The sequence below is a fragment of the Macrotis lagotis genome, chromosome 4 (assembly GCF_037893015.1).
Source record: "Macrotis lagotis isolate mMagLag1 chromosome 4, bilby.v1.9.chrom.fasta, whole genome shotgun sequence".
In the NCBI taxonomy this organism is placed as follows: domain Eukaryota; kingdom Metazoa; phylum Chordata; class Mammalia; order Peramelemorphia; family Peramelidae; genus Macrotis; species Macrotis lagotis.
Genome location: NC_133661.1, coordinates 104665359 through 104689098, shown reverse-complemented (window position 1 = coordinate 104689098; position 23740 = coordinate 104665359). Strand labels below are relative to the sequence as shown.

The window sequence follows — 23740 nt, the reverse complement described above, 5'->3', positions numbered from 1 at the left end:
CTTCCTCTTCTTTCTATACTGAGTATTTACTGGGTAAAACTTCCATGGATTTAATTGTTATTTCTGTGCTGATGATTCTCAAATCTGCCTATCCTATGGGCAGCTAGGTGGCCTAGAGTCACCTGGAGTCGGGAGTACCTCAGTTCAAATTCAGCCTCAGACACTTAATCATTACCTAGCTGTGTGGCCTTGGGCAAGCCACTTAACCCCATTGACTTGCAAAAAAAAAAAAATCTGCCTATCCTACCCTTACCTCTCTGCTAAAATCTGAGACTGGATGTCCAGTTGATAATATTCTGTTTTCCCCTAACACCTCCTCTTCTTCCCCCATACATATTTAAACTTCTACATTACTATCTAGGGTACCATTACTCTCCTAGACTGGTTCACCACCCAGGTGTTATTCTTCACTTTTCACTATTTCTCACCTTTTTTTGCCAAGGCCTGTTAACTTCACCTTTGCAACATATCTTCAGTATGTCTCCTCGCCTGATACCGTCACTGGCTTGGTGCTAGTCCTTATCACCTCATGCTTCGACTGTTATCAGTTTCACCTTTGCAACTTTGCAAGTATCTCAACAGTGTCCCCTCTCCTCACATAGTGTTAGAGACCCTCATCACCTTGAACTTAGGCTATTGCAATAGCCAGCTAGTGGGTCTGCCAGCCTCAAGCCTGCCCCTTATTTCAGTCTGTCCTCCATTTGGCAGGCAGTGATTTTCCTAAAACAAAGTTTCCACCATTTCCCTTAATAATAAACTTCAATGGCTTCCTATCACCTCCAAGATCAAATAAAAAGATCCTCTGGTGTTAATAGTCCTTAATAACCTAGCAAGTATATTCCACCCCTTTCCCCTACATTTCTAGGTTTATATTTTAGTGCCAGCCATGAGATCCAGTGATGTTGGTCTCATAAACAAGACATTCATGCCATCTCTCTGCTCTGGACACTTTTTTGGCTGTACCCCATTCCTGAAATGCTCTCTCTTTTTATCTCTGCCTGCTTGTTTCCTCCAGGTCCCAATTAACATCCCATCCCCTCTTAATTCTAGTGCTTTCCTTTTAATTATTTCCTGTTTATCCAGCATGCCCCCTGATTTAGCACAGTGCCTAGCACAGGTGCTTCACAGTTTTGACCTTGTCAGTTATGTGTTGTGCCTTCCTTAAAAATCTTTGGATGGGGTGTCTTCATCTCAAAGTCTTGTGGAAACATATAGGAATATAAGTGCTGAAATGCAGAATTGATTCTGATTCGATAGGTACTGCCTTGGTTGTAATGAGAATATTACAATCTACTCATTTTTTCCCCTTGTATTATAATTTTATTGTGTTGGCCAAGAGAGTCTATAACAGGCTTAAATTATTTTGGAAAAATTTGTAAAGATGTTTCCTGACTGCTATTACAATGTACATGAATAACTTTGAAATATATAATATTAATACTATATTATTAATATTTTAAAATTTCTAATGAATAATTTAGAAAATTACAGCAGAATTAGAAATTTCCTGTTTCTGTAATGGACTGAAGCTATAGAATTTGTTCATTTCCTCCTGAGTGTTTTTATTCCTATAAATATAGTCCTATCTTTCATTAAAGTCCTGCGTTGAAACTTCATTGTGACATAGAGCTGATCAGAGTTTTCAAGACTTATGTCTTTCCAGTGAAACACAAACTTTGACAGATTCTTCCAAACTGATAAGGTGTTTTGAGAACAACCTTACCAGGCACCATAGCCTAGTATAGTTTAGAGAGGCTCATCACCTTTGAGGCACCATATCCTTTATCAACTTTGTCTATGAATCAAGTCCATATGCAGATTGAGTCATAGATCTATGAGGAATTGAAGTCTGGCCAATAAAGAATTGTGATCATGTACTGAAATACAAAATGAGGACAAAAATATAATGCAGTGAAAATAAGTACCAGGGGGGTGGCTAGGTGGTGCAGTGGATAGAGCACTGGCCCTGGAGTCAGGAGTACCTGAGTTCAAATCTGGCCTCAGACACTTAATAATGACCTAGCTGTGTGGTCTTGGGCAAGTCACTTAACCCCAGTGCCTTGCAAAAACCTTAAAAAAAGAAAGTATGCAGTATTTAAAATATGTTGATGGTTCTTGATATTTTGTAGATGAAGGGTTGTAATAAATAAAAGAAAATTTGTAGCTTATGTAAGGGCCTTATTTTTAAAGCCCCAAACCCTAATTTGACTGTCCCTCAATTATGTACATCTAGTTACTAACAGTGGCCACTAAGATAATTTTTAGGGGAGTTAAAGAAAGTGTAACGGTTTCTAAATCTAACCTTGGCCAAGGAACTTAATGAGCTTCAATGGATTGGGAAAATAAGTTAGTATAGCCTTTATGACAGGGCTTCTTTACCTGAGATCTTGAACTTTTTAAAAGAATATTTTGATAACAGTATTTCAGCATGATTGATTTCCTTTGCAGTCCTATATATATGTTTTTAATCCATTCAGAAAGATGAGAAGGAAATTTCAACTACCAAAAAACCCCTGGGTTTAAAGAAAAGAGCATCTTTTCTTTCATTTTTCTTTTGGTCTTGGAGGGATCACACAGCCAGATTCACCTGCAGTAATTATATCCTCTAGTCCAGAATGTCAAAAATGGATCAACACTACCCTGCAACCCCTCCACAACAGTCTAGAGGGTGACTTGAACCAGATTAAAAAACAATTGGGAGTTATTTAACAAAATAAATAAAAAATACAGACAACATAGCATTAAATTTAAAAATTAAATCAATTTGCAGCTTCTAGGGATCCTTATGTACAGATTGCTAGCCTGTATTTTCACTTGTATTTGATGCCATTGTTGTAGTAAACTCAGAAATATATTTCTTGCCTTAAGCAATTGATTATCTTAATTGAAACTTTGTTTTATAAATAAAGATTGATTTTTTTTATTGGGTTTTAGGTTTTTTTGCAAGGCAAATGGGGTTAAGTTGCCTGCCCAAGTGTCTGAGACCAGATTTGAACCCAGGTACTCCACACTCCAAGGCCACTATCCACAATGCCACCTAGCCACCCCCATTGGGTTTTTTTCTTTTTTGTTTTTTTTGCAAGGCAAATGGGGTTAAGTGGCCACACAGCTAACCCCCATTGGGTTTTAAAAATACCAGTAAAACATAGAAACTTAGATTTTATACTTTTCTAGACCTTTCTAAATGATGATGGGAGAGGGGCTGGACCTGTGATTTGATCAGTATGGGGGGTCTTCCACTGTAGTTCCTGTAACTTCTATTCTTAAAGAGTTGCCACTCAGAGATTATGATTGGCCAGAGTATTGTCCTAGAAAGGACTTAATCGAGTTTCCTGATTCACTCTATCCACTATAACTTGCTGCCTCTCTTATTCATTATAAGTGAGCATTTAAAAAAAATATAGGAAGACCCTGTTGGAGATTCAATTCATCTGTTTTGTTGAATTTGGTGATTATGATTGTTTTTAGATAGATGATTACTGTACTGTTTGGTACAGTGGTTCATTTAAGGCTGTGCATTGTGATTTACCCTACTCCAGCTGCTTTAAATAGTATGCTATTTGTGATCCTGAAAAAATTAAACTAGTAATGGTTGAAATAAAGATTTTTTAATAAATGATACCATTAAGCCACTATTTTCTAATATAGTTATTTAAAAAAAATTGTTTATTTAAGCTAACGGGTTAAGTGACTTGCCTAAGGTCATACAGCTCGGCAATCATTAAGTGTCTGAGGTTGGATTTGAACTCAGGTCTTCCTGACTCCATGGCCGGTGCTCTATCCACTGCTTCACTTAGCTGTCCCTTAATATAGTTTTTTTTAATTGAAAGTTCTTTCCTACCCCCCCTTCCCCAGAAAAGACATTTTAATAAAATATCATAATAAACTATAGAATGTTTTCTTCATTAGACCTGTGACTCTCCCCAAAATACACATATAACTGATATACTTAGGGCATATGCATAGATTGGTACCCATATTCAAGTTTTATTTTAGGTGAAAACTAGGAAACAAGGAAGCATTAAAGTTTTGAAAATGACATTGCTTTTTAAAATTCAAATGAATGCTTGTAGTATATTTTAAATCTAACACTTTTTCCCATCAGGTTATTATCCAGGGTTTTCGAAGTTATAGAGATCAGACAATTGTAGATCCATTCAGTTCAAAACACAATGTCATAGGTAAGTGCCTGTTATTTGAGAGAAGCTTATGTTTATTTTATCATACACAATTTAGAAATTACGTTGTAATTGGATGAGAAATTTGAATGGAAAGAAATACATAAAACTATAGAAATAAAAATGACAGTATTAAAATTAGTTTAAAAGTCTGAGCTGCAACCAGTTTCTTTTTTTATTTATTTATTGGTTTTTTTTCCAAAGCAATGGGATTAAGTGACTTGTCCATAGTCATATAGCTAGGTAAGTGTTAAGTGTTTGAAGTTGGATTTGAACTCAGGTCTTCCTGACTGATTCCAGGTCTGGTGCTCTATCCACCCGCACCCTGCAACCAGAATTTCTTAAGCCATTGAAAGTGTTTCCCCTGGTGGGAACAAGTAGATGGCACAGTGGATAGAGTACCGGCCCTGGAGTCAGGAGGACCTGAGTTCAAATTCGTCCGCAGACACTTAATACTTGCTTAGCTGTGTGACCTTGGCCAAGTCACTTAATGCTATTGTCTTGAAAAAATAAAAGTGTATCACCTAAGACTGTGGTACCAATTCATTTAGAAAAAAAGTAAAGTACATCAGTATTTTCTGAGACTATTCAAAATGCTTCTGAATTAACTGCTTTTAAGCATGACTTTCCATTTTGTACACTTGAAATACTTTGGATAAAGTACTTTATTATCGCAAATTAATCCTATGCCATTTAGTTAACTTTGAGTACGCCTTTGATACATTTAAAATAACCTTTTACTTAAATTTGTGTTAAGATTAAGTATGACCTTGGTCAACTAGTATTCTAAATTTGGTGTAACAATCACTGTGGCCTTATTAAATCATTGTACATACATACATAAATTAGATCATCCTCACTTTTTTCTTTTAACAATTTTTTAATGTTAATGGATATTTCTAATTGTATGATATAGGCAAGAAAAAAATGACTCATTCTGGTTTCTGGTGCTTCTGAATTTTTAAAAAGACAGATTTAACTCTATAATTCATTGAACACCAAAATAGCATATATTGTTCTTGTTACAAAACAGCATTTTTATAGAAGGTGATGATTAAATAGCAAATGCTGAGTTTTAATAAAGGGGATACCCTTAAAATAATTTTTTTCTTTTTCCATATGAACTTTCCTCCTCCCAATAAACCTTATTAGTTTGTTTTTGTTTTGCATATAGATGTTCTTAGAAATGGGGAAATTTTATATACTTTATGCTATAGTCAGACATTCTTTATATTTATAACTTTTTATTAAACATGAGTGTAATGATTGAATGAATCTTGGTTGTTTTAATAGTATAATTTGACAAGTATCCTTTTAAGAATAAAACTATTGTGAGTATTCATTTATGTTGCTAAATTAAAATTGGACATCCAACAAAACATCAATCTTGCCAACTAGCAAGACACCTTGTTACTACTTAAATCAATCTAATAGGTCTCACATACTAAACAATGCTTGCAGGTGAAGTTTTAAAAATGTTCCCCTGTTGTAAATATTGAATGCATTATAGTTTTGACTATTGTAGTTATCATGTATTTTATTTAAAAAAAATTTTTTATTCTTTAGGGTTGAAAAGCTGTGGATGCCTACTTTTATGTTGTGATAATTTGGCCAGAATTTTGAAATGACAACCACGTTTTTGTTTATAGTCTTAGGTCATTGCATTTTAAATGCAAGTCAGTTTTGACTTAGTTAAATCAGTGTAGTTTGGGTATCCAAAGGTGGCATTATAAGTAGTGTCTTCTAGGTAGTTATACCTTTTGTGGTTATGTTCACCCTTTTAATTAGTACTGTGAATTAAAATAAATTATAGCTTTATAAGTATTTTGAGCATTTACATGACTTATATGTATTAGAGATCTCATTTTATGAACAATAATTATGAATGCCTATTAGTAAAATTAAATATTTGTCTAGATTATTGAGTCAAGAACAAAGACCAATAGTAAAGCAAATTTATTTTTTAAACTCAGATTGCAGGCAATAAAATGTTTTTTGCTTATGGCAGGTGACATAGGCAAATCTTTTTCTCTTGTTGATTTCATGCTACTTACTGATTATTGTGCACTTTTTATATTAAAATTTATTTTGAGTACATTAGAAAATTTATTTGAAAGTCTGAAATATTAGCATAGTTATTTGTCTTAAACTTATTCATATTTTTAAAATTTGTGTTTTTTAAAATTTATAGTGGGCAGAAATGGATCTGGGAAAAGCAATTTTTTTTACGGTAAGTATTGGTTTGGTTTTTTTTTTGGTCTAGATGTGTGTCTTTCAGTTAATTTACTAGTCTTAAATGCTGTCTATAGTTGAGTAATAGTACCTTCATCTGGGATTTTCTTGTTAGGTTCTCATCCTGGGATTTGCAAATGTATTTATTAGATATTTTCAAAACAATATTTCATTATAATTGTTTTATGATTTTTATGCATCTAAAAATATTATTTTAAGAAGAGGTCTATAGGTTTTACCAGATTGCCAAAGGAGTCCAGGATACAAAAACTCTTCTGTTAGTTTCATTCCCCTTTTGGATTAAATATCTTTTGTTGTATAGAGGAAGAGTTTTAATCTTATAGCTAAAATATTTTAGTTCAAATCTTCCAAAATTTGCTTAATACTTGACTGTGGAAGCCACTTTGAGTCTGTTTCCTTGGCTATAAAAATGGAGATAACAAAGATAACAACTATTTTTTTCTTATTGCCAATTTGTACAGCTTAAATGAACTAATGTATGTAAAATGTTGTAAATTTTAAAATGTATTATGAAATCAGTTATCAATTATTTCAAAAAATAGGGTTAAATACTTTGGACAAAATAGCATTTGAAAATAAGAACAACTTTAAAATTTTTTGAAGGAAACTGAATTATAATTGCTGTCATTTTAACAGATCCTCTAGGAATCTAGGTTATTTTAATAAAAATTAGCCTCAAATTCGGTGGGAAGTGAATTGGGAAGAAGGAAAAATTTTGGCTACCTCATTCTTAATGAATATTAATGACAGTTTTTGAAAAGGAGGTAGAAATGTTGTTTTCTCAGATCCATGCTTCTCACAGGATAACTAGGCCTTTATTGACCTCATAAAGTGGGATTGGGTGAATTGCTGCCTGGACTAGATATCTCCTTTTTGCTCAGAGAGGAGAATTGTTACACTATTCTCAGGGGCCATAGTCAAGGAGCCCCTCTTGCCATGTTGCTAAAGTTTGATGGCAGGAAAATTTGGATTGACTTGCTGTAACTAATACCATTTCTTTATATTATAATGAAGTATCTTATAACAGAATGTATTTACATTTTGCTAATCTACTCCATAGCTAACTTGATTAGAAGGAATTGTGATCCAAGATAGTATATCAATGAAGTATCTTTGAACTTTAATTCAATGTATCTTAAATGTGAGGTTGAAAGCTTACTGACATGACTTGATCAAGAAACAGATCTTTATCCTTTTGATAACCTATTTCTGTGCTGGAGTATTTAATTTGTTTTTAAATATGAAATTAATCATTCCAGTAAACATTCTTCCTCTATGAACATTTTTCTCATATAATTGTTTATTATAATTAATGAGTGATAATAAATGAGGCATTTTTGTTTCTTATGCATTTGCCAACATGTGTTTCATGTATTTTCAGTTCCTACATTCCGAGAAGTTGTGCTCTAGTAAATAATGAGAGGCAGCAGGAGATGTTAGCTTTGATCTGGAGTCAGAAGACCTAGTTCAAATTCCAGCTCTGTTACTTATTGCCTTTGTAACCTGGGACAAGTCAATTTACCTCCCTTTGCTCTGTTTCCATAACATGAGAGGGCTCAACTAGATGACTTAAGATCTCGTTTAGTTCTAAATCTCTTATCCCTAGAGCAGTTATTTTTCAAGTAAGATTACTCCCTCTTTTTAAAAAAATTAGTATACTAATAGTCATGTTTATATGCTTATTATAGCTATTCAGTTTGTACTCAGTGATGAATTTAGTCATCTTCGTCCAGAACAGAGATTGGCTTTGTTACACGTAAGTGAGACTTTAATTTCTTTACATAGTAGATGTCTGAAATAATCACCTATTCCTACTAGATAAAAATCTTTAGTTCTTTCAGTTAATATTGCTATATTATATTGCTGTGCAATATGGAAGTAACAGGACTCATTTGAATATAACGTTTGGAAGAAATTTGGGTCTAGCTTCTAAATGTTTGTTAGAAGAGAAATTTTTTCATCTTTACATTAAGGAGGAGACCCAATAAGGGACTATAACGCATGAATACAGGTTTGCTGAGGAAGAGAAGAGTTTGGAATTTGGGAGCAGGGGTAACTGAGAATCAGAACCAGAATCCAAAGTTGTGTGAAGAGCTGAGGAGCACTTGCTGAAAACTAGGCAACACATTGCTAGTTCTACTTGTGTTTCCAGCACGGAAAGCCCTGCAAATTGTAGTTGAACTTTTTAATAAGTAGTTATTTTTCAAAAATGAAGGATAAGAGGACATGTGTAATCTTTGTGGTACTAAAAGTTGTTGGAATTACATGCCATATTTACCATATAATAAAATTCAGTAAATTTTTAAAATTGTCTTATTATATCATAGGCACTTGGCTAAATCCTGGTCTCAAATAGGATATCAAAAAGTTCCATTATTTCTATACTTAATAAGCCCCTTACTGTTAGGAAGGTGTTTTTGTCTAATTTTTACATTTACTTCTTCAGTTTAAGCTCTTTCAATCTTTTATGCTTTTTATTTTTCCTTCTCAAGACTGGACTTTCCTATCTTGTGCAAGCTAGGGGCTACCCCCAGACCTTGTCCTGCTCCAGTTAGCCCAAAAGCTTTGACATGGTCCATTTCAACCCTGGATTCTGAGTCAACCCTTTCTAGGCAATCTGGTGCTCCCCATTTATTTGAGATCTGTATAGATTATTCTAAGCTAAAGTCCTATTATTACCATGCTTGTAGGGATATAGAATAATTTGATGGAACTTCATTTTCACAGTCTTTTGGTTACTATTCGGTTATCCTTTATGAAAGGTATATGTTGAAAATAACAAAAATGCCATATGAACATTACATTTTTTGTTTTCCTTCATTTTAGGAAGGCACTGGACCTCGCGTCATATCTGCTTTTGTTGAAATCATTTTTGATAATTCAGACAACAGATTACCAGTGAGTTATTAAATTTTTTCAGTAATTATACCAAAAGTTTCATAAACTTTTAAAATGTCTAAAAGTTTAGCTAACTTTTTTAGCAAAACACATTCCATGGAATGTCTTCCTTTCATTTTCCAATATTATCTTTAAAGAGTACCTCCTAGGAAAAAAAATCAAGTGTTAGGTATCAAGTGTTTTATATTACATGTGAAGAAACATATTAAAAACTATAACCAAGTAAGATAATAATCAGTAGTTAATAAATATTTATTAAATGCCTCTGTGCTAAGGGGAGATACTGGGGATACAAATATTAAAAAAGGGGGCAGCTAGATGGTACAGTGGATAGAGCACGGGCCTTGGAATCAGGAGGCCCAGAGTTAAATCTCTCTTCAGATACTTAATAATTACCTAGCTGTGTGATCTTGGGCAACTTAGTCTTGCAAAAAAAAAAACCCTAAAAAAAAAAGGAAAGAAAGTCTACCCTCAATGAATTAATAGTCTCATGAATGGGAAGATAGCCTACAAAAGGAAAACAGAAAAGGGCGAGATCTCAGTGGTGAAAAAGAAAGTCCCAGAGGGTAGCAAGTCCCAACCTAAGCATATGATGATATCAGAGAAATCCCAAAATAGTACAGCTAGCTGAAAAATGAGATGTTTGATAGAGTCGCCTCATATATATCAAATTTAAAGTAAATTTAGCAAGTCCACTTGGGTACTTTAAAATGAATGGAGGGAGTTAAACTTAAATGGTTACATGTTTTGTTTTTGGTTTTATTAGATTGATAAAGAGGAAGTTTCACTTCGTAGAGTCATTGGTGCCAAAAAAGATCAGTATTTTTTAGATAAGAAAATGGTAACGTAAGTAGTTTCCTTTTTCTCTTTTAACTAATAAAAACAATGACAAAGAAAAATGTTTTTTTCCACATTTATTAGTATACCTATTTAATTTTTCCTTAGTTGGTATTTATTTCCTGAACTAAAAAAAGTTTTTAAATGTTTTTAAAATGATAAAATTGAGTTTGCGTTGAACAATCAATTGTTTTCTTTTAACTTAGTCTAGTCAATTTATACTCAGAGGTGAGAATTTTATGATTATTCATATAAAAATATCTACTTAATGTTTGTTGACAGGAAGAATGATGTAATGAATCTACTTGAGAGTGCTGGATTTTCTCGAAGTAATCCTTACTACATTGTCAAACAAGGAAAGGTAAAGAATAGTGGCATATTGACATTTGAATAAATTTAATTTGAGATAAATGCTTTCTTTTCTTAAAAACAAGTAAATTTTATTGATAACTCTTGTTTTTATATGACCATCCCTCGAGTTTCTCTTTCAATTCCCCCACCAAATAGCCCACTTTTATAGCAAAGAAAGATATTTAAGTAAAAACGAACCAAAACTAAGTTGTTGGCTGTTAATGTGTACTGATACTTATATATCCATACTCTTTCCCCACCTCATCCCCCGTTACCCTTGTATTTCCTTTTCTATTCTCCTAGGGCAAGATATGTCATAGTTCCTTAGGATCTAGCTTCATTTTATATTTTTTGATTTCATTTTTATTATTTTAGTAATTGTTTGTATTATTCTAGCTTTATTTACTTTGCTCTTTCAGCTCATACCAGACTTCTCATGTTTTTTTTGAGTTTATCACCTTTGTCACTTTTTACACCAAAATAATATTTCATCATATATATGTATATATATGTATATGTATACGTATACATATGTATATGTATATGTTTTTGTGTATGTATATACTGCTACTTAGTCATTTACTAATTATTGGACAAAAAATTTATTTTTCTTTTTGCTACCCTGAAAGGGTATTTTAGCCTGTTGCTTTAAGTTTTAATTTAAACAAATCTCATTTTCCTCTTAGGTTTAGAAAGAATTAGAAAGAATTTATTGATTCAGTTTTGACTTTTGTATTAACTATTGTTAATTTTTTAACAGGGGTAAAACAGATCTTTTTGTAGACAAGTGACTTATTTTTGTGAAATTTAAGATACTTTCTCAACTTGTGAGAGTAAATAGTTGAAAATTATAATAAATGAAGCCTTACTTTAGGTGAGAGTAAAAGAAGGAAAAGGTAAAACTTAGAAGCAAAAAGCTTACCTTTTTTCATTTTCCTACAGCAGCTGACAGATATTTTTGATGCCATTATTTATGTAGTGTAAGTTAATCATAACTATTAGTCAAAATATTTCTTTTAGTCCTTGATCAGTTGAAGTATTTTATATAAGTCTATCCATTGCATTACTGTTAAAGGGGAAAAACATAATAGTTGGTAAAGATATGGTTTCTAACACAATAAGATATCTTTCGAAAGTAATAATCATGTTACAATTATAGCAGCAATTCCTTGTATACATAATTAAGGGAAAACTAATATTATGGTAAAATATTACTGTCAGAATATCACAAAATTAAAATGATAGAAGAGAAAATGAGTTCTGGTATCAAAAATCTGGCAAAAAAATTTGTTTTAGTTATCTTATGTCCTTTGTAGCTGCAGCATTCCTTAAAGTTTTAACAATTTTGACAAATGTTTCATCAATTCCCAACATTTTGTGTCCATGATAATTCTTCATTCTTCTCTTTGAATGTATTGTAGAAGCCACAGTTGTTCTGGTGGCTCAGGTACTCCCCAATGCAAGAGCCTTTGATTTTCTATATCCTGATGAGGATTCTAGAAGCAATATGTTGACTGCTAAGATAGTGTTGGTTCCCAAATACAGTCATTTATGGGAGCCCTTTTTCTCAAAGCAAGGTTGTGAATAATTTCAAGTTAGTATTTTAACTTAATTTCTCTTTGAGATCTATATGTGTTTCATATATTAAAGTATAAAATTCATGATTTGCTAAAAATAAAAATGAAAGAAATTAGTGTTTGAATATTTTTAAGTTTAAAGTAGAAATCTGTTTAGCTTTTGTTCTTGAATTAACTTAGTGAAAGAACAATATGTTGTCATTCAAGTATTTCTTCAACTTTTTTTTTTAGATTAACCAGATGGCCACAGCACCTGACTCTCAAAGACTGAAGCTATTGAGAGAAGTAGCTGGTACTCGAGTATATGATGAACGTAAAGAAGAAAGCATTTCTTTAATGAAAGAAACAGGTAAAAATAACTCTTCTAGATTATTTTTTTTTAGAATGAATAATTCCTAATCCTAGTGGTATATAATGTTTGAGTGATTTTTTTTTGTGTGTGTATGTGTGTGCATGAGATTTTTTGAAGTCTAATGTTTTCAATAACATTTATTCCTTGATTGAAATAAAGTGATGTTAGGGGATGCTTCATTTCATTAATTGTGTGCCTCAGTTTACTGTTACAATAGAGGGTTTCATTATTAGTGAGCATAATGGTTTTTAATACTTTAAAGGAAAGTTGAAATATCAGTGAGTATTAAGTTTCAGTTCTTTTTGTATGTTAGAAGGTGGGAAGAAATGGTACTTTAGGGTTCTTTTAGAAAGTTTGTAAAGTTATAAGATTCAACTTAGAAGTTTTCTAAGTATAATTTCTCTTTTTTTGTATTTCAGAATTAAATTACACATGCAAAATATTGTTAATTGCATTGAGCAAAGAGCAATGTAACAAGTTTGCAATTTTACCTCATTAAGTTACTCTTCTAGAAGTTGACAGGTTGTACAGCTCAATATTATATTTTTTACTACTGTATATTGTTAGCAAAAGAACTAAGTTTATAGAACCTTATGGCCTCAAGATAACTTTACTAAGGTAGTTAATAGAGGCCTGAAAGTGAAGTAAAGAACATAGTCAACTTTAGAACTATTGCAATATTATGCGACTATAATGTTTTAAAAGGTTTATAGTTTAAGAATATTTATTTTGAGGTTTTTAAAAAATTAATTAACTTTGATTAAATTAACTTTTTTTTTAAAAAGTCGCATTAAATGATTTTTTTATTCCCAGTTACTAGGAGAATAAAGAAAACACTTGGTAATTTCACTAAAGATACCAAGAAGATGTCTTTTTTTCTAATCTACAAAGAAACAAATTTTTTAAAAAATTTTATTTAAAGCAATGGGGTTAAGTGACTTGTGCAAGGTCACACAGCTAGGCAATTATTAAGTGTCTGAGGTTAGATTTGAACTCAGGTCCTCCTGACTCAATGGCCAGTGCTCTATCCACTGCGCCACCTAGCTGCCCCTGAAATAAAATTTTTAACATGAAAAAGATTAAAAACTAGAAGTAGAGTAATATTATTTACTACCCAGTAAAAATAAAGATTTAATGAAAAAAGTTATTAACAACTGTGAGAGTAAATAGCTCAAATTTGTAATAAATGAATATCCTACTTTAGGTGAGAGGAAAAGAAGGAAATGGTAAAGCTTAGAAATAGAACACTGACCTATATACATCAGCCTTTCTTCATTTTCCTACTGTGATTAACAGATGTTAACTTTTTTTGATGTCACTCTTTGTATATTACATAGTTTAAATTAATTATAACTCTAGTCAAAATATTTCACTTGGCCCTTAGTGAAATATTTTACATAAGCTAACCCATTATTTTGCTGTTAAAGGGGAAAACATTTCATTAACAAAAAAAAGGAACTTCTCTTTACAATTTCAGCAAGAACTTGATTGTTGAAGGAATCTCTACTGTGAAAAGGACTCAAGTTTGCTGTAGAGTCCATTCTGATACAGCACATTGTTATATGATGATTATAGATTAATAAATTGTGTGTTACATTAAACAGCTATCTTTTTACTTACAGATACTGTATTATTGTACAAATCTGAAAAATGAGTTAAGTGTTTTTACATTTATTACTATCAGAAATTTTTTGTCTTCTTAAAGACAAAAATCTCTAAAAGTTTATTACTATTTTGAGCATATAATAATGCACTTTAGCTCAGTGGATGCTTTATCACATTTGAACTGAACCTGGAGAAGATTGGGAAAATAGGGTTTTAAATAAAATTACCATTTTTAAGATTTTGAAATAATAGAATATGCAATAATCATTCTAATACTAAATACATTTTCCATAGACATGTTTTTTTAATTTTTTAGTCTATTTCTTAGTTTTTTCCATAGATCATAAGCAGCTCTTGTCAGGTCTAACAGCTGAAAAGTACTAGATAATGACACCTGTATGCAAATTATAAACTCAGTTGTAACACTATTCCATAACTTAGATCTAACTCAATTAGCCCAGTATGGTATGTTGATGTTTGTGTATGAGAAGCTGCATTGTTAGCAGGGGAGACACATGAAGCTTACAACTGAGTTATTCACCACATGTGATTATTGAAGGATCCAGCATCAGTATTTCTAGGTATGAGATCTTTGGTCTCTTTTAAAATAATGATTCTACCTACTTTGGTTTGTTAAAGCAGTATAGACTCCCTTATAAATTTTTGTGATATTTAATGTCAAGTGATTGTCCCATACTTTTAAAATTAAACTCAATTCATGGTATCCTTGAAAAGTACACTTTTGTTCTTACTGTTCTTATCAATTTTTCTTAAAGAGGGTAAACGAGAAAAAATCAATGAGTTGTTAAAATATATTGAAGAGAGATTACATACTCTAGAGGAGGAAAAAGAAGAACTGGCGCAATATCAAAAATGGGATAAAATGAGGCGAGCCCTGGAATATACCATTTATAATCAAGAGCTTAATGAAACCCGTGCCAAACTCGATGAGGTAAAAAAGTTGTCTATCTTTGCCATTTAAGATATAAATCTTTTCATTTTTAGATAAATGTATATCTTTGAAATACTTTTTCTTAAAAACTGTTTTAGTTTTTCTTATTTTGAATGGGTTCACTAGAAACTATTTTTCATTTAATTAAAAAGAAAATGTTAGTTATTATGAAATTCAAACTAAAATGAATCCCAAATACTTATTCGGTTATCATGTATTCATTTTGTTTCTTTGAGAATGTTGAAGAACTGTATCAGAAGATGTATGTTCTAAATATGTCATCTTCTAAAAACAGAATAACCCTTTTCAATTTTAATGGAGGTTTTTTACTCCCATTACAGAGACTTTTTACTCAGCTCTGATATTGAATTATTCAAAAATACAGTATTTTTGTTTGATTCTTCCACATATCTAGATCACAACTTAAAAACTCAAAAAACTGGCTATATTTAGCTCCTTCTTTCCATGAATAATATAACTGGTGGGAACCAGGAAAGTATTAGAATTCTTGTTTCTGATATAAGATACTAAATTTCTTCACTTGATATTATAGAGATGTTCCTGAAAAGTTATGTGCAGAATTTCGTAATAAGCAATTTGAAATATAGATTAGCGATTTTGCTGTTTACAAAAATTTCACCAAAATTCCCCCACTTAAAAACTTCTTTTAGGAACAGCTAGATGGACACAGTGGAAAAAGCACCAGTCCTGGAGTTGAGTTCAAATTTGACTTCAGATACTTAGTAGCTATGTGACCCTGGATAAGTTTCTTTTTTTTCCTTTTTTTTTTCTGATTTATTTATTTTTATTTTTGTACAAATGATGTTTTTTATAGATTACTAAAATATTCTTAAGAGTAAACATAATACCCCTCCCCCCAAAATATAGACACTCATGAGCAATAAAGTAAAGAGAAAAAAATTAAAATGTAATAATAATAACGATAGGGGCAGCCAGGTGGCACAGTGGACGGAGCACCAGCCCTGGAGCCAGGAGCACCCGAGCCCAAATCTGGCCCCAGTCACCCAACAATCACCCAGCTGTGTGATGCTGGGCAAGTCACCCCAACCCCATTGCCCTGCAAAAAAAAAACAACCCAAAATAATAATAATAATAGTAGTAGTAGGGGCGGTCCAATGGCACAGTGGACAGAGCACCAGCCCCAGAGTCAGGAGCACCCAGGTCCAAATCCAGACCCATACACCCAACAATTTCCCAGCTGTGTGGCCCTGGGCAAGCCACCCAACCCCATTTGCCCTGCAAATACCCCCCCCACCCCCAAAATAATAAAAAATGTGCTTCAATTTATGTTCCAACACCTCCAGCTCTGTCACAGGTAGATTACATTCTTTATGATAAGTCCATCACAAAAACTACTTCCATATTTTTCCATCATTGCCATTGCTGATCACAACTCCCTCCAATTGTACTTCCCTACTACTATATACACTATATTTTCTCCCTTTATTCTGTCCCTCTTATTAAATGTACTGTAGGGTAGCTGAGTGGCACATCAGACTGATAAGAGGCCCCAAGCCCACATACCACCCCTAAGGCCCAGCAACCCCCCTGGCCCTGTGGTCCTGGACAGGCCATCCAATCCCAGCCCCTTGCAAGAAGTAAAAAAAGAAAATGTGTTATATCTGACCACTGTCCCCATGGTCCACCCTCTCCTCCATCACTTACATCCCCCCCTTCCCCCTGTTCCCCTTCTCTCTTTCTTACTCTAGATGTCTATACCCCATTAAGCATATATGCTGTTTCCTCTCTGAGCCACCTCTGATGAGAGCGAAGGTTTCCTCATTCTCCCTTGCCTTCCTCCCCTTCTTGATCATTCCAATAGCTCATTGTAATAAAAAAAAAATCTTATTATATGAAATATCTTAGCCTATTCCACCTCTCCTTTCTCTTACTCCCATTACATTTCCCTTTTAGCCATTGGCCTGGATAAGTTTCTTAACCCCAATATCTCCAGGGAAATTTTTTTTTAAAATAAAAAAATCTCTTTTATAAAACTATCCCTATATTTCAATGTAAATCCACATTTTCCTAGATCAACTTTGCTTAAAACAAGTACACAAGTATGTGGAATAGAAATATTTGAATAATATTGGGGAAAAATACTTGATGCCTAAGCAGTATTGGTATCTTTTTTAAAATGAGCACAAAATAATAAATTATTTAGGATTCTTGAATATGCCTGTCAGTTTTATTCCTTTTTTATTGACATTTTATTTTATTTTTCCAATTAGATGTTAGTTATGAAAGTTTTTTAAGTCATCCACATGCATATGCATATTTTTAAGTTACATAATTTCCTTCCACCCTCCCTTCCTATCCCCCTCCTTTCATCAGCAAACAGCTAGGGTGAATATTGTACATACACATTTATGTTAACGTGTTTACAGTTTAGTCATTTTTGGTTTGAGGAATTAGGATTAAGGAAAAGAAGAGAAAACCATGAGATAGAAAAGAAACACATAAGAGAAAATTTTAAAAAGTGAATGTAGTGTTCATTCAGATTCTGAAGGGGGTTTTTTTTGGTTTTGTTTTGTTTTTCTTTCTCTGGATAGGGATAGCTTTGTCCATAGCTGGTCTCCTAGGGTTGTCCTAGGTCTCTGAATTGCTGAGAGGAGCTGCATCCATCAAGGCTGATCAACTCACATTGTTGTTAATGAGTACAGTGTTCTCTTGGTTCTGCTCCCTTCACTCAGGATCAGTTCATGTAATTTGTTCCTTTATTCTCTAGAGTCTGACTATTCATGGTTTCTTATAGAATATTGTTATGCTATGACATTGATATACTGTAACTTATTCAGCCATTCCCCAATTGTTGGGCATCCCCTCAATTTCCAATTCTTTGCCACTATAAAAAGAGTTGCTATGAATATTTTGGAACAGGTGGGATTTTTTCCCATTTTTTTATGATTTCTTCTGGATACAGGCCTAGTATTGGAATTGTTGGGTTTAAAGGGTATGATCAGTTTTATTGCTCATTGGGCATAGTTCCATATTGCTCTCTAGAATGGTTGGATCAGTTTACAACTTCAACAATGCAATCTTCCACAACCTCTCCAACATTGATCGTTTTCCCTTCCTCGTAGTTGTTTTCATTTGTATTTCTCTTATCAGTAATGATCTGGAATGTTTTTTTCATATAATTATATATAGCTTTAATTTCCTCTTTTGAAAATTGTCTGTTCATATCCTTTGCCCATTTGTTATTTGGGGCAGTTTTATTCTTTTTTTTAAAATTTATTTTTATTAAAGATATTGAGTTTTACAATTTTCTCCCCAATCTTGCTTCCCTCCCCCACCCCAGTTTTATTCTTAATGAGCAAAATTAATAGTGACACTGAAAGAAAAAAAATCTTCCCAAGTAAATGTTAGTTAGATGAAAAAGAATGCAAAGAATTTTAACTGACTTTTCCTTAATTTCTTAGGCTTTTTTTCCTTTTTTCCTTTTTTCTTTTCTTTTTTTTTTTTTAGTATTCTAAAACACAAGCATTCTGATTTAGAAGGTGACTCAGAAGCTGTCTCTTCCAGTTTCTAACTCAAAAGTCAAATTAACCTACTTCCTTCTCCTGCCTCTTTGGCAGTGTCCTGATACCCAGAATGTTCTTTTTTAAAAAAAATGTTTAATTTCCATTTTTAAAAATTATATTACGTAGTATATTATTACAGAATATAATAAGGTGATTGTACATAAAACTAAAAATTCCTTAAAATTTGCTATTCCTTTCAAATAAATATGCAACAAGATTATCATGTAAATTTCTTTTTTTCCCTATCCTCCTCCCATCCTACAGATGACTACCATTAAACACAAATGGTGTCTGTGTCTCTGTCTGTGTGTGTGTGTGTATCTGTAGGTCAAGTTATTCTGTACATCTTTTTATTGGTTCTTTGAATGCGAATAATATCTTTCTCATATGTCCTTTATAGTTAATTTGGTAGTTTTTTTTTACTTTCAGCTGTCTGCTAAAAGAGAGACAAGTGGAGAGAAATCCAGACAATTAAGAGATGCTCAGCAAGATGCTAGAGATAAGATGGAGGTAAGATGATAGTGGGTTGAACATTTTGGTCAATAAAGAGCCTCTGTCCTATGGTGGGCAAAGAGAATCACCACATTCTTGATAGCCAGCAATCTGTACACCTGTTAATGGGAGCTACAGGTAGTCAGTCTGAAAACATTTATTAAGCACCTACTGTGCTACTAATAATGCTGGGGATGCAAGAAAGGCAAAAACTGTCCCTGGCCTAGGGTGATTCATATTCTAATGGAGCAGAAATTTTGGAAATGAACCTGTACAAATAAGAGATACACTGGCCAAATTGGAGGTAATCTCAAAGGAAAGGCATTTTGGGAGATGTGTAAAGTATTTTGCAGAAAGTGAGATTTTTATCTGGGACCTGAAGGAAGTCAGAAGATGGAGATGTAGGAGAAAAGAATTCTAGAGTTAGAAGGAAAAAAATTGAGGAAAGGATGCTAATGATAAGCCAGTAACGTTAGGGAATTCAGGAGGGAGAACATTCCAGGCATGGGGATCAGCCAGTAAAAATACATGGAATAGGAAAATGGTGTACTAGGAACAGCAGTGGGCCAGAGTCACTGGATCCCAGAGTACAGAAAGCTTTTGAAGTCAAACAGAGGATTTTATATTTGATCCTAAGGCAATAAGAAAGTATTGGAATTTACTGAAAGGGGGTAGAGGGAAAAGACATGGTTAGACCTATTGTTGAAAGATTAATTTTACACTTTGAATGAAGTATGACCTTTAGTGAAGAGAGATTCAGAGAGGAGGAGACTTAAGTAGCTGGCTATTTCAGTAGTCTTAAGTGTGAGGTCATGAGGGTCTTTACTAGGGTAGTGACAGTATCAGCAAAGAAAGGAGCTTATATGAGGGATGTCATAAAGGTAAAATTAGGTCTAGGGGTATGAGGGAGAGTTGAATCAAAGATGACATCTAAGTTTAGAGTCTGGATGATTGGGAAAATGGTGGTATCCCGGACAATAATAGGGAAATTAGGAAGAGGGGAAAGGTTATTTAGTTTTGGACATGTTGAATTTAAAAGATCTGTGAGATAGCCAGTGTTCGATGTTCAATAGGTGATAGATGTTACCTTAGAGTTCTTCAAAGAAGTTAGGGCTGCACAAATAGTTTGGAGAATCATCAGTCATAGAAATGATAATTGAATCCTTTAGAGCTGATGAGATTACCAAGTGAAAGAAAATAGAGCAGTATAAAGGAAACCAGGGCTAGAGGTTTTTACATTTCCTTAGTATTGAGAGAGGTGTTCTTAGTCTAGATGAGGGCCCAGGACAGACTCTTTGTGGGGGTATTCATGTTTAGTGGAGCAGGACCTGAATGAAGACCCAGCAAAGGAAACTGAGAAGACACAGGTAGTATGAGAATCAGGATATAATACTGTGATGAAATACTAGAAAGAAAAAAATTTTAAGAAGTTGTCCAACAGTGTCAAAGTTTAAAGAAAGGTCAAGAAATATGAGAATTGAGGAAAAACCAGTAGATTTGGCAATTTTGAGATCATTAGTGACTTTGGAGAAAGCAATTTCAATTGAATGATGAAGCTGAGAACCTGACTGGAGTTAGGAGCATAATGAAAACAAAGGAAGGGGGAAACTTTTCAAGGATTTTAGCCACAGATGTAGAAGAGAAATAAAAGATAAAAGCTGGTGGGGATGGATGAATCAGAGAAGACATGGGCATTTTCATAGGAAGTTAGTAGACAGGAAAAGACAAGATAAGTGAGAGTGGGGATGGCAAGAAGGGACAACATGCTGGAGAAGATAGGATTAATTGGGATCATTTTTGTGTTTTAACCAGAACGGAGTCTCCTCTTGGTAGACTAGGATGAAGGAGGAAATAATTATAGAAGGCATCTGAGGGCTATGCAATGAGGAGGAAAAGAGAAGAGGGAGTTCTCAGTGAATGGCATCAATTTTTTTCAATAAAATAGAGGGTAAGGTGCTTAGTCAAGGGAGCAGGGGACTTTGAGTGGTTTGATGAATAATAAAAAGTTTCGGAAAAGTTACAATGGGAGGCATGAAGAACTTTTGCCCTTGAGAGGACCCAGGTGAAATTATATTGCATTAATTTATAATGGATCCATTCAGCATAATTTGATGATTTTCTGTAGCTTTGATTAACCACATATGAGATGGAATGAAGGTATCAGATGCCAGAAATACAATTGATTAAGGGGATTAGCAGAGCAAGACAAGCAAAACAGGTAGAAGGGCAAGGGACTGGAGAAAGGGACAGTATATAGAGTTGAACTAGTTCACCTGGGGATCAAGTTGGAGAGGACATTGTAGCTAGTGCAGATGAAAGAGATAGAATGAGAGCAGGAAGAAGTTACCATGTTTTGAAAAATAGGATAGGGAAGCATAATATTCTGTTTGTTTTTTTAATGACATACCTGCCCCACTTCCATAAGGTTTTTTTAAATTTTTTTTTAATTAAAGATTCTATTTATTTTTAGTTTTATTCCATAAGGTTTTAAGAAATTTAAGGTTTTTGAGAATACAGGAAAGGTACTAAGTAGGAGAGACTGGATAGGGAAAAAATTAGTGACATACTATAGTTCATATTAGATTTGCCTTCAAGTTGTTATGAACTAGCATACTGTGATAGAAAAGAGGACTAAATTTTAGAGTTAATTGGTGTATATACATATAAATCTTGGCTTTGTTATGTTTAGGAAAGGAAATAGATTTGGAATCAGGAACCAGTTAAAATTAATACTTAAATTTTGTGGTAAATTGCTCAGTATGAAGGTCAAAACATTAACCTTTTTTAGTCTTAGTTTCTTATATGTAAATTAGGAACTTGGACTAGATTACTTCTGTGTACTATTTAACCTGTGGCTTTATGACATTCAGCTAATTTCTATTAAATCCATTTTTTTTAATATAGGATATTGAACGACAGGTTCGAGAATTGAAAACAAAAATTTCAGCCATGAAAGAAGAAAAAGAGCAACTTAGTGCTGAAAGACAAGAGCAAATTAAGCAGAGAACTAAATTAGAGCTTAAAGCTAAGGATTTGCAGGATGAATTAGCAGGCAACAGTGAACAAAGGGTAAGGTAAAATTTTAAAAAATATATAGATTGGGGGTAGCTAGGTGGCACAGTGGATAGAGCACCGACCCTGGAGTCAGGAGTAGCTGGGTTCAAATCTGGTCTCAGACACTTGGTAATTACCTAGCCGTGTGGCCTTGGGCAAGCCACTTAACCCCATTTGCCTTGCAAAAACCTAAATATGTAAATTAAAATGACTGGGTAAATTCTTGCCACAAAAAATTCATTTTCAGTAAATTTCTGTATCAGAATGACCTCAGTTCAGATAGCTGCTTAATGTTTGTTGAATCAATTAATAAGTGAAAAAGTTGACCTTTTTTTGGTGACTTTCATTCTTTCTTAAATAGTAGTTTTTATTATATTTCTTTGAGCATATCCCACTTTTGTATCAGTCTGATAAAATTAACTGAATTAACTCATATTTTTTTCCTGTTGTTTTCAGAAACGATTGTTAAAAGAGAGGCAAAAACTTCTTGAGAAAATAGAGGAAAAGCAAAAAGAACTTGCAGAAACTGAACCTAAATTCAACAGTGTAAAAGAAAAGGAAGAGCGTGGAATTGCTAGGTCTGGAATATTTTACTGATAGAGGTCTTAAGTTCCAAGGCTCCCCTCAAAAAAGTTAAATGCCAAAATTTTTAAGTATCCCTTTCTTTTAATAGTGTTGGTATAATATTTTTATTCACCTTTCCAAATATCACTGTGAGACTGATGAAATATGTATACAAAGTGCTTTGAAAATGGTAATGTGCTGCATAATTGTGAGCCACAGATTTACTTTGCATTTATACCTCGTATGGGTCTGTTAGTAGAAAAGAAACATTGTATGAAAAACATTTTTTTGGAACTAGATGTTCCCTTTTGTAAAGTGAGAAGGCTGGACTTAAAGCCCCTCCTGATTCTAAAATCTATTGTATATATGTGTGCAAATTTACTGAAATTGTATAACTTACTTAGGTTTGAATCCCATCACCACTACTTGCTTACTGAACAACATTGTACAACTCATTTTGACTTTCTGAGCTATGTCCAAAATGAGGAGGCTACCTCAGATAGTCTCTAAATTACTATGATTCTATGAAATTTTATTGGGCTTTCATGTGAGGACCAGCCTAATTTGAAGAGAATTAAGATCACCAGGTTGGCCCCAGGGCAGTAAATATGAAACCTCAGCAAAATTGGTTTCCTTTGAAGTCCTATGTATTTTATCGTATGCATTTAAAACATTATGAGAATGAGTTCGCAAGTTTCACCATACTGCCAAAAGAGTTCATGAAACAAGATTGACAACCCCTGCCCTAGGAGATTCCTAGGACTAACTTATTCTCCTATTTTCTCACCCCCTCTTTTGTTTCCTCATTATCATTTAGACTTTTTTGGATTTGCCCAAACCTGGAGTATCTTCTTTGCTTTTGCTATGACTGTAATCTGAATTCTATTCTGTGAGGTTTACTGGAGTCATTGAAGGCAGGGACTAAAGATTATTTATATGTCTTTGCTAGCATATTATTGTTTACATAATTCCCTAATAAATGTTCACTGAGTGAATGAAAATGCCGTTAGAAAAATCCTTTTTCTGTTTAATTGAATTATATTTTCAATAACTCCATATATTCCCTTTATATCATTTTATCC

General features: G+C 33.3%; 1 protein-coding gene across 1 annotated transcript in view; it reads left to right on the top strand.

The window, feature by feature from the left end:
- SMC3 (structural maintenance of chromosomes 3) overlaps positions 1-23740 on the top strand; it is a 58287-nt gene that overhangs the window by 1602 nt on the left and 32945 nt on the right. The window contains exons 2-12 of the mRNA XM_074233729.1: positions 4106-4181; positions 6370-6408; positions 8120-8187; positions 9258-9329; positions 10096-10175; positions 10449-10527; positions 12326-12443; positions 14828-15003; positions 18978-19058; positions 21945-22109; positions 22551-22672. Coding sequence (XP_074089830.1) covers positions 4106-4181; positions 6370-6408; positions 8120-8187; positions 9258-9329; positions 10096-10175; positions 10449-10527; positions 12326-12443; positions 14828-15003; positions 18978-19058; positions 21945-22109; positions 22551-22672 — 1076 coding nt within the window. The remainder of the gene's footprint in view (positions 1-4105; positions 4182-6369; positions 6409-8119; positions 8188-9257; positions 9330-10095; positions 10176-10448; positions 10528-12325; positions 12444-14827; positions 15004-18977; positions 19059-21944; positions 22110-22550; positions 22673-23740) is intronic.